Source organism: Notolepis coatsorum (genome assembly GCF_963971535.1).
Source record: "Notolepis coatsorum genome assembly, chromosome: 20".
In the NCBI taxonomy this organism is placed as follows: Eukaryota; Metazoa; Chordata; class Actinopteri; order Aulopiformes; family Paralepididae; genus Notolepis; species Notolepis coatsorum.
The window spans coordinates 29,460,757-29,473,256 of record NC_140184.1 but is presented as its reverse complement, the minus strand read 5'-3'; the positions used below and the strand labels follow the sequence as shown (position 1 = coordinate 29,473,256).

The following is a 12,500-nucleotide window of genomic DNA, read 5'->3' as shown; positions in this document are numbered from 1 at the left end:
GCCCCTTAGCTATAAGCAAGAGCCTGAGAATGATCCAATTGGGTCACACCAGCCGGGAGAAGAGTCTGGCTTTCACAGCGCTAGTCTTTAGTCTCACTACTCCCAGGGTTAGTTTGCAATATTGAGCTGATTATAAATTGTTCTCTGCATTTCATTGCCATGACTCAGTGAAATGTTGAGTCCATGACCTCACGCTTGTTACCCTCACAGCCCATATATTTTCTTTTATTACTAGAAAATGGTATAAAAAGCAAACATTATTCAAGACTCATCCCGAGATGGCCCTCATTTATAAAGCTATTATTAAAAAAAACTACATTAAATCGAATCACTGAGAGGATCGAAGGGAACCTTGTCTGATTCATGAAATGTATCTTATCCGTGAAGTCCAACGAGAAACAGCACATTCTTGAATACACAATAACACGCCCCGATTTGGCAGTGCCCCCACAAGTTTCATGTATAGACTTCCAATTGAATATATCAAGTAATACATTGCTGCTGTCAGATCAAAGCCTGGAATCTCCAAACGGTAATTTTTTTTGGGCTAAAAAAAAATCTATTTTCACTTTGGAACACAAGGTTCTGGTTCTGGCTTCCGGTTTAGCTGTGGAATGGAGTAGGTCGCATGTGACACAGCTGCTCACCCGTTATTTTTTTTTTCGTTTTAAAATCATAATTATATACCATTAATGCGTTTAAAACTTGACGCATATATCAACTGAGACTATCAACTAACTATACTGACCAAAAGAATCGAGATGCCATCAAGGAAAAACCTAGGGAAAGACCAAAAACTAGTCGAAGAGATCCCGCTACGTGACCCAGGATACGTACAGCGGGCAGCAGAAAGTATTGACTCGACAGAGGCCGCTTCAAGTTCAACCCCATCAAAGACCTCCGCAGACACCGAACATATCATCCGGAAAATGGAAGAAATGGGGAAGACAATGGAGAAGAGAATGGAGGAAATGATCACAGAATCACAGAAGATAATAACTCAAAAAGTAGATGCTATTAAAGAATCTATTGAAGGCAAAATCGATGCGCTGAGAGCGGACGCCGAAGCACAGAATAAACGCACCGAGGCTCTGGAGAAAGTAGTGGAAGCCCACGAAATCAAATTCACTCACATCTACAAGGAAGTAGAGGCTAACACAGTTAACCTAACTGCCGAGATGAAGGGGAACTACAATGAAATCAAGACGGAGCTCAGCGGAATAACGGAGGAGCTCACGCGAATCAATAAAGAACAGAAAGCCAAAATATTCGAGATGGAATATCAAAAACGCAGGCTGAATATTCGCATTGTCGGTCTGGACGAATCAGTGAGATGTGAAAACCCTGAAGAGTTTGCCACAGAATTACAGAAAATCTTGGGAACAGGAATCCTTCCTAAAATACCGGAGGTGGATGAGAGCTTCAGATTGGGACCCCGCTCCAGTGACAGCAACGCTAAGCCCAGAGTGATATTAGTTGTACTGCGCCAAGTCAGAATAAAAGAAATGATTATGCGTGGAATTCGCAGGATGAAAGGCAATCTGAAACACATGGAGGTACCAATACACTGCTTTGAAGATCATTGTCGTGAGGTAGTGGAACTGCGTGCCAAGTTCAAGACGGTGATGTCTCAACTATACCTGGGGAAATACAGACCCCTACTAATATACCCTGCAATACTTCGCGCCGTCGACAAACAAGGAGCAAAATTTCTCCTCAAATCGCCTGAAGAGGCAGCCAAATTCCTGTCTGAACAGGAGCAGATTAATGTATAAATGGCCTTTTAAATCTCAGTTATGCAAGGTCACCATATAGTACAACCTTTAATAATCAAGGATTTGGGACAGAGAGACCTACGTGCTCAGAGTTTTTGAATACTTTCCCCGACGTGTATATTATTGCGGACATATTGGATTTAAGATTGGAACACTCCAGAACATACTGGAACATTCAGACAATGTAAAAATGACATATTGGAATAATCTAGAACATCGAAGCATTCTTTGATATATGGAACATTCTGGAATATCAGCAATACGTGGTCATTCATTCTACCAGAAGCCCCTCGGGGGAATAATCAACAGCTATCTAGAGGCAAACCACAGAGCCATCATAGCCGGCCGGCTGAAAGATCACTCTACACAACGATCATCGCCCACCCCGGTCGGGGGAAATGCTGCATATACGTATTTAAAAATTGTTTTTTTATTAATGGGAAATAATTTCACTACTTCTCCAATTAATACTTTAGATGTTTAAGCATAGCAATGCTCTTTTAAGATCTAAGTTAATGTTCTCTTCCTTTTACTTGTTTTTTTTTTCTCTTTCTTTTTCATCCGCTCTCTCTGATTTATTGAGGCTCTCTCTTCAGTTCAATACCTTCATATTATTCATGGGTTACTATAAATTACTATAAATTACAAGTTCATATAAAATGTAAGTGATTAAGGCATGACAATTGAAGCTTATTTTTGGTCTTTATTTTTAGTTTATCTCATTTAAATTTTTATTTATTTATTTTTTACGGGTAAGTGGCCAAGCCACAGTCGACATTCTACTTATGGTAGAATTTAGAGTGTTAGATCCTATGGTATACATAGGAATGTTAAGGATAATTGGATCATTCTGGGATATCCGGTGGTGCAAGGGAGAGAGTCATACGCAAAGGTTGTGTTCATGGAACACAATCCTGTACGACTCTCGGTGGGAGGGAAGGGTAGGGGATTTTTATTTGTATATATGTATGTTTTTAAGCTCGGCTCTCAACGGGACCTCACTAGTGGGATGTATATCTAGTATTGCCTCGCACCCTAGAAGCATTACCAAAAATTACAATGCAACATGTATAGACTATGGCTAGTTTGAATATAATGATATGGAACACCGGGGGAATAAATAACCAACTTAAACGCAAAAGCGTGCTCACACTGATGAAAAAAGAACATGTGGACATTGCTCTGCTAAGCGAAACACACATTCTAGGGAAAGACATAGGTAAATTAGCGGACAACATATACCATAATATCAGTCACTCCTCTATTGGTACGAGAACTCGGGGTGTAGCAATAGTCGTTAAACGTAAGTTGAATATTGTACTAAAGGGAGTATGGTCTGATGTAGAAGGTCGGATAACTATAGCTAAGATTGAACATAAGAACAGGAAAATAGCGTTGATAGCGGTATACGCCCCAAATTTGTACGAAGAAGATTTCTTCACTACACTAACCAATGCAATGTTAGACATTCCCGATTACTCATTTATAATAGGAGCGGATTTTAATGCCATCTGGAACCCAAGGATAGACAAATCTTACCTCGCCTTTTCCAGCGAACAAAAGAATTCATCGAAGGCATTAAAGGATTGGTCAAAGATTACAGGTGTAAAGGACTTATGGCGGTTACTTAACCCCACGACCCGAAAGTACTCTTGTCGATCTGCGAGACATAAGACACTATCCAGAATAGATTATGTCTTTGCATCACAGAAACTATTTGATAATTATGAAGTGGAAATGATACCCAACGCACTATCAGATCACTGTTATTTACTCCTTAAAGGTACATTTGGTATACTATCCTCCCGAGCCCCAAGATGGCGATTTAACTCGTTGCTGCTTAACAACAAGGAATTCATTACACAACTCAAAGAAGCTCTTATAGTATTCCAACGGGAGAATGTAAACTCGGTGCAAGACCCCAGAATAATATGGATGTCGGTAAAGGGAATGATCAAAGACTTCACGGATAGCTTTTCCTCCAAAATGCGCAAGAATCAAAACACAAAACTGGATGAGCTGGAAACGCTTTACTCAACGTTATTTAATTCTCTGAAATACAACAACTCAACTCGACTAGAAAATCAAGTTAACGTACTAAAAATAGAGATCAATGACATATACAGACAACAATCGGAAATACAAATACGCAGCACAAGACAACAGCAGTACTCTCATGGTTCCAAACCCAGCCACCTATTAGCCATGCGATTAAGAATTAATGCAACATTTGCAGATATAACTACCATTAGAGCACAACAAGTACTTGTAACAGATCCGGTAAAAATAAACGATACATTCAAAGTATTCTACTCCGATTTATATAAATCAGAAATGACCTTCGATCAAAACAAAATGGACACATTTCTTAATCAAATTATTCTCCCTAAACTTTCAGAGGATGACGCTAAACAGTTAGAAATACCGATCACACTAGAGGAACTCAAGATGGCCATAACCGCAATGAAAAGTGGTAAGGCTCCAGGAAGAGACGGTTTCCCATCAGAAATGTACCTTTCTTGTTGGGACATAATTGGCCCCTTATTACTAAATATGATCTTATACTCAGTCAAAGAGGGGAACTTCCATAAAACCGACAATATTGCACTCATAACAGTCCTCCTTAAAAAAGACAAAGACCCCAACGAGTGCGGTAGTTATAGACCTGTAAGCCTCCTCGGAACAGATATCAAACTGTACTCTAAGGTATTAGCCATCAGATTACAAAAGCATATGACGTCTTTAGTTCACCCGGACCAAACTGGCTTCATAGGAGGCCGCCTGATCACTGAGAACATAAGACGTATACTGCACGTACTTGATGCCGACAAAGAGGATACCATACCTAAGGCGATACTGTCCCTGGATGCTATGAAGGCCTTTGACAGGCTGGAATGGTCGTATCTGTGGGCAGTGCTAGAAAGGATGGGGTTAGGAAAAGGATTCATCGATATGATTAAAGTATTATACAAAGACCCATCGGCCATGATTATAACAGGCACAATCATCTCCGATATCTTTCCGGTATCGCGCTCAGCCAGACAAGGTTGCCCTCTTAGTCCCGGTCTGTTCAATCTATCATTAGAGCCGTTAGCACAATATATAAGACAATCCCAATCCATAGAACCTATCGTAATCAAGGGCACACAACAAAAAATTTGTTTATATGCGGACGATGTAATATTGTTCATGAAAAACCCCAACACCACATTGCCTCATCTGCTCAAGTTGATTGAGGACTTTGGTGATCTATCGGGATTTAAGATAAATTGGCCGAAGTCGGCTTTCCTTCCACTTAACACCCCTGCAAAAAAAGATACAACCCTCCCAGGACAGATACCGATGGTAAAACATTTCAGATGCTTGGGAGTGGAAATATTCCCTACCATAAGACAAACGGTGAAGCACAACTACACAAAAATCCAAAACAAAATCAAAGACGACCTTGATAGATGGGCAAAACTTAAGAACACAGTACAAGCACGGATATCAATAGTTAAGATGGATGTACTACCTAAAATCAACTTCTTCTGTTCAATGCTACCGTTACCCCCTCCAGAGGGTTACTGGAAAAGATTACACTCCTCCACATACAAATTTATTTGGAATAACAAACCACCACGTATAAAAAGATCCACCGCACAGAGAAATAAAGCAGATGGTGGCATGGCATTTCCAGATTTTTTCCTATATTTTAAGGCGTACTCATTAAGTCCATTGACAACATGGTTTGACTCCCAAGCATTAGCATCTTGGAGGAAAATAGAAGAAAACATAGTAGCCCCACATAGACTGAAGGACATAGCACACACTAAACTACCAATCAAGCACTGTGAACGAAAATTTGGCCCCATAATTACTCATGCGATCCGGATATGGCGTGAATCACAAAAAAAAAATCCTAACCCACAAGAATGGCACAACCATACTCCCTTATTCAATAACAATGCTCTCTTAATTGGAAAACGACCTATAAGATTCCCTATATGGGAAAAGCAAGGCATACACTCATTAGGGGATATTTTTAACAAACAGGGTTTTTGTAGTGATAAAGAAATACGCAAAAAATTTAATCTCACCAAGTCCACATGGCTTTTTCACAAACAGTTAGAGCTATGTTTGAAGTCTCACGGTGTTCCATTAGACAGACCAATTGAACACCACAGATACCACAAATTCTTCTACTCAAGAGAGACATCGAGAGGTTTTGTTTCAGAATTTTATCATCAATTACTAACGTCCTCGTATGAAACCCTCCAACTTGACTCTGTCTGGAGGAGGGATATACCAGACCTGGAAAATGACTTTGATTGGCAAGGAGCCTGGGCAAATGTCCGACTTACATCAAGGAACCCGGATCATCAACAAATCAATCTTAACTATATTCACAGGACATACTTGACTCCTATAAGACTGTGCCGAATGGGGCTCAAACAAGATTCCAAATGCACCCAATGTACAAATGGGGACGAAGGGACATTTATGCACATGTATTGGGACTGCTCACCAGTTAAGGCATTCTGGAAAGATGTGACCCAACAAATATCAAAACTCGTGTCTTGGAGTATACCTGTACACCCCTCGGTATTGCTGTTGAATGATGTTTTTGAGTTTGCAGTGAATCCACAGCTAAAGAGATTGGTTTTATCGGGTATCACAGTAGCCAAAAAGCTGATCGCATCACGCTGGTTTCAACCGGAAAAAATGTGCCGTAAAGTTTGGTTTCTTACATATCTCGATGTAATTTACCATGAAATATCTACAGCAAGAATTCTGGGTCTCAATGAATCCAAAATGTCAATGTGGTTAGAAGTGGTGGAGAGAATAAAAGCTAGCTTATAATGGTAGTGTCTGGTTAGGTGCGAGGGATAGTGGAGGTACTTCTCAAGGTGGGGTCCGGGAGGGGGGGTTTCGAGCTGAGCATATGTATGTAGGGTTTTTTTTTTAGATAACAGGTATTATGGGTATATCTTATATAAAACAACTAACCAAAATGTGATCTCATTGGATGTGCCCTGACAATTAATGCTTGTATATCTTATCGTGTGTTGTCATGTTTGTTTATATGTTTGTTTTAAAAAAGAATAAAAAAATAAAATACAAAAAAAAGGAACACAAGGTTCTGAATGGGAATGGATTTCATGTGTCCGAGAACGATGACGCTTACTCAGCATCATGTCAAGCACACAGGGGCACCAGGTCAACTTTAAATTCAGATGAAAAACAAAAGAGAAAAAAAGAAACACAAACGTTTCAGCAGCGATATTTGAGCAGTGCAGGTTGATTTACATGCACTGACCTTTTGCTGATTTATACTTTTGTTGTTCTCCTTTTCCATAGTGGTGCAGTACGCCTCCACGTCCCTCACGTTGTCCCTCCAAACTAAACTAACTGATGGAGAGGCCGTTCTGGCAGCGTTTCTCGCTCGGAGGATTAAAACATAGACAAGCCTGTGAAGTTATAATACCGCAGTTTATGGATTGTCAGACTTGATAAAAAAATGGATTGGGACAGGCTGAGGCAGGTCTCAATATATGAGATGAAAATAATGCATGTAGGCTTTTTGCCATTAGTATTTCAATAAAATGCAGAGAACCACCCATTCACAACCTCTCCAACTGAGCTCAGACTAGACATGAATCTCAAAACAAAGAGCAAAATGATATATAGTGGAAACTAGTTCACATTCATTTTACAAGCTGGTCGTTTGGTGTTTTTAATTCTGTGTTTAAGAGTCTCATCACTGTTTTAATTGGATTCCTCCACAGATATCAACGAGTGTGAACTGAGTGACAGGCTGTGCAGGAACGGCCAGTGTGTCAACATGGTCGGCCGATACCAGTGTACCTGTGACACTGGCTACAAGTCCACAGAAGACAGACTGGACTGTGTTGGTAAATACTGGTTTTCTACTTACTGGTATTAATACTGTTTAGATGTATGTTTGGTATCATCCATGGAATGTGAGGTCTGTGTACATACTCTGTTTGTGTGCTTCCTCCCTCTCTCATAGACATTGATGAGTGTACCATTGAGAACGGTGGCTGTGAGACGTTCTGCACCAACTCTGAGGGCAACTATGAGTGCAGCTGTCACAGTGGATACGCTCTGATGCCTGATTTGAGGAGCTGCACAGGTCAGTATTACTGTAACAGATAGGCTTAGTCATCTGCTGACCGTCTGTCTGTCTGTCTGTCTGTCTGTCTGGCTGGCTGGCTGTCGGTCTGTCTGTCTGTCTGTCTCTGACTGACTGACTGACTGACTGACTGACTGACTGACTGACTGACTGACTGACTGACTGACTGACTGACTGACTGACTGACTGACTGACTGACTGACTGACTGACTGTCTGTCTGTCTGTCTGTCGGTCTGTCTGACTCATACTTTCAGCTTAACTGTCTGGACCTGATAAATCTCATCAGACAGACAGCCATTCTGAAGACAGACAAATGTATACTTGAGAGGAAATGTGGAGATTCAAACCCAGAGATTATAATTCTTCATTCACTTAATTTACTTCCATGTAATGCTTTACTTACTGCATGTTGCCAGCTGCACAAATCAAGTAGGAAGTTCTGCTCTGTCCTGGTATGAACCTACTGTTCCATTCTTCAAGTTCAAGTTATTCCTTTACCTTCTGTTCTGTTATTTCTGTTCTCGTCTTCTTTTGTGTTCTATTATGTTCTGTTCCATTCCGTTCCTTTATCTTCCGTTCCGTTATTTTATGTTCTGTTCTGTTCTGTTCTGTTCTGTTCTGTTCTGTTCTGTTCTGTTCTGTTCTGTTCTGTTCTCCCCTCTATGTTATGTTCTGTTCTGTTCCCCTCTGTTCTGCTCTGTTCTGTTCTGCTCTGTTCTGTTCTGTTCTGTTCTGTTCTGTTCTCCCCTCTATGTTATGTTCTGTTCTGTTCCCCTCTGTTCTGTTCTGCTCTTCTCTGTTCTGTTCTGCTCTGTTCTGCTCTGTTCTGTTCTGCTCTGTTCTGTTCTGCTCTTATCTGTTCTGTTCTGTTCTGCTCTGTTCTGCTCTGCTCTGCTCTGCTCTGCTCTGTTCTGCTCTGGTCTGCTCTGTTCTGTTCTGCTCTGTTCTGCTCTTCTCTGTTCTGTTCTGTTCTGCTCTGCTCTGCTCTGCTCTGTTCTGTTCTGCTCTGCTCTGTTCTGTTCTGTTCTGCTCTGCTCTACTCTGTTCTGCTCTTCTCTGTTCTGTTCTGCTCTGTTCTGCTCTGCTCTGTTCTGTTCGGCTCTACTCTGTTCTGCTCTGCTCTACTCTACTCTACTCTGTTCTGCTCTGCTCTACTCTACTCTACTCTGTTCTGCTCTGCTCTGTTCTGCTCTACTCTGCTCTACTCTGTTCTGCTCTGTTCTGCTCTACTCTGTTCTGCTCTGCTCTGTTCTGCTCTGCTCTACTCTACTCTGTTCTGCTCTACTCTGTTCTGCTCTACTCTGTTCTGCTCTACTCTACTCTGTTCTGCTCTACTCTGTTCTGCTCTGTTCTGCTCTGCTCTACTCTACTCTGTTCTGCTCTACTCTGTTCTGCTCTACTCTGTTCTGCTCTGCTCTACTCTACTCTGTTCTGCTCTACTCTGCTCTGCTCTGTTCTGTTCTACTCTGTTCTGCTCTACTCTGTTCTGCTCTACTCTGCTCTGATCTGCTCTGCTCTGTTCTGCTCTGTTCTGTTCTGTTCTGCTCTGTTCTGTTCTGTTCTGATCTGCTCTGCTCTGCTCTGTTCTGCTCTGTTCTGTTCTGTTCTGTTCTGCTCTGTTCTGTTCTACTCTACTCTGTTCTGCTCTGCTCTGCTCTGTTCTGCTCTGTTCTGTTCTGCTCTACTCTACTCTGTTCTGCTCTGCTCTACTCTGCTCTGCTCTGTTCTGTTCTGCTCTACTCTACTCTGTTCTGCTCTACTCTACTCTGTTCTGCTCTGCTCTGCTCTGTTCTGCTCTGTTCTGTTCTGCTCTACTCTACTCTGTTCTGCTCTGCTCTACTCTGCTCTACTCTGCTCTGCTCTGCTCTACTCTACTCTGTTCTGCTCTGCTCTACTCTGCTCTGCTCTGCTCTGCTCTGCTCTGCTCTACTCTACTCTGTTCTGCTCTGCTCTACTCTACTCTGCTCTGCTCTACTCTACTCTACTCTGTTCTGCTCTGATCTGCTCTGTTCTGCTCTGTTCTGCTCTGTTCTGCTCTGCTCTACTCAACTCTGTTCTGCTCTGCTCTACTCTGCTCTGCTCTGTTCTGTTCTGCTCTACTCTACTCTGTTCTGCTCTGCTCTACTCTACTCTGTTCTGCTCTACTCTACTCTGTTCTGCTCTACTCTACTCTGTTCTGCTCTGCTCTGCTCTGTTCTGCTCTACTCTACTCTACTCTGTTCTGCTCTGCTCTGTTCTGCTCTGCTCTGCTCTGCTCTGCTCTACTCTACTCTGTTCTGCTCTACTCTGTTCTGCTCTGTTCTGCTCTGCTCTGCTCTGCTCTACTCTACTATGTTCTGCTCTACTCTACTCTACTCTGTTCTGCTCTGCTCTGTTCTGCTCTGCTCTGCTCTGCTCTGCTCTACTCTACTCTGTTCTGCTCTACTCTGTTCTGCTCTGTTCTGCTCTGCTCTGCTCTGCTCTACTCTACTATGTTCTGCTCTGCTCTGCTCTGCTCTGCTCTGCTCTGTTCTGCTCTGCTCTGCTCTACTCTACTCTGTTCTGCTCTACTCTACTCTGTTCTGCTCTACTCTGCTCTAATCTACTCTGTTCTGCTCTGCTCTACTCTACTCTGTTCTGCTCTGCTCTACTCTACTCTGTTCTGCTCTGCTCTACTCTACTCTACTGTGTTCTGCTCTGCTCTGTTCTACTCTGCTCTGCTTTACTCTGTTCTGCTCTGTTCTGCTCTGCTCTGCTCTACTCTACTCTACTCTGCTATGTTCTGTTCTGTTCTGTTCTGTTCTGTTTTGATCACATCACTGGAGCGCCTGCATTAGATTGCATTCGATTGTTGTGGGTGAGGCCAATTCAAAATAATACTAATTGAATCAAGGGTATTAATCAAGGGTTACGTATTTCGCTGCTAACTTTGTTATGTGTCAATGTCAACCACTCCCAAACCCAGACATTGATGAGTGTGAGGAGAACCCAGACATCTGTGCCGGAGGCCAGTGCACCAACACCCCAGGAACGTTCCAGTGCCTCTGCTTCGACGGCTTCATGTCCTCTGAGGATATGAAGACCTGCCTGGGTAACGGACCTCTCACTTAAACACTGCAGCAGGTCTACAATCTGCCTATACAACACATATGATCACAACATGTGCGTTACACAAATAGAAATGGACTTTATTATGTACAATTGTATAGAATATGTAGTATAGTATCTAGTATCTGAATAAAGAGATTACGGTTTGTAATTGAATTCCCTCCTTCAAGGTTCACATTCTATTGTACGGTCACTAATGAAATGGATGAAGTACTGTGAAAAATATCCCGATACTTATTTTATTGTAAATATATATACACATGTAATACTGTGGGGGAAAGTATCACAATAACGTCCCTTGCTGTACCGATATTTTCACCCACCCATAGCGAATTCACTCAATCTCCATCACCCCTGAAACAATACATGTCAGTTTTAAGTGATTTAAGGATGAAGTGATTATCTAAAAGGTTATCCAACATATGAGTCATGTGGAAGAACTTCATGATTTAGATGTGAGAGAGAGAGAGAGAGAGAGAGAGAGAGAGAGAGAGAGAGAGAGAGAGAGAGAGAGAGAGAGAGAGAGAGAGAGAGAGAGAGAGAGAATTCTCATTGAATTGCCCATCTAAGGTTTCATCCCTTTTTTCTGTGGGAGTTTTCCCCTTATCTTCTCTGGGGGTTAAGCCAGGGGGTGTTACCTTTGTGAAGCACATGAGACATGTAATGTGATTTGGGGCTATACTGTATAGATCAATCTGACTTGACTTGACTAGAGAGAGGGGAGGGGATATTGTTGATGAGAGAGGAGGAATGTGTGACATTTTAGAAGTCTGGTTCTGGTGAGTGAGACAACAAGATCCTGACGGGCCTCTCACTCTGTCCAACACGCATACACACACATATAGTACACACATGCTTGCACATGCACACTTTAACCTTTATTTAACCAGGAAAAAAGTCTCATTGAGATTAAAAATCTCTTTTACAAGAGAGTCCTGGCCAAGACATGCTGCAGCGCAATTAATTGTTGCAGACATAAAAAGGTAGCAGACATAAAAACAAAAAAACTATTTACAATCAAATAAGAATTCACAAGTCATCAACATCAGTGTTCATACAGGGACAATATAAACAATATAAATCAAAACATCTGCAGCCAGATGTGCTACTTTCGATTTGATATGAACATAATTAACTGTCTCTCTCCCTCTCTCTCTCTCTGTCTCTATATAGATGTGGATGAGTGTGAGCTGAACCCCAACATCTGTCTGAGTGGTAACTGTGAGAACTCTAAGGGCTCTTTCATCTGCCACTGTGAGGTGGGATACTCTGTACGCAAGGGAACCACTGGCTGTACAGGTAACACACACACACACACACACACACACACACACACACACACACACACACACACACACACACACACACACACACACACACACACACACACACACACACACACACACACACACACACACACACACACACACACACACACACACACACACACACACACACACACACACACACACACACACACACACACACACACACACACACA

The 12,500-nt window shown here is 42.0% G+C and overlaps 1 protein-coding gene across 1 annotated transcript in view; it reads left to right on the top strand.

Moving 5' to 3' along the window:
• Positions 1-12,500, top strand: part of fbn1 (fibrillin 1) — a gene marked incomplete at its 5' end in the record, with an annotated part of 169,565 nt that overhangs the window by 103,966 nt on the left and 53,099 nt on the right. Inside the window, 4 exon segments of the mRNA XM_084337094.1 lie at positions 7,544-7,669; positions 7,789-7,911; positions 10,857-10,982; positions 12,173-12,298. Of these exon segments, the coding sequence (XP_084193220.1) occupies positions 7,544-7,669; positions 7,789-7,911; positions 10,857-10,982; positions 12,173-12,298 (501 nt within the window).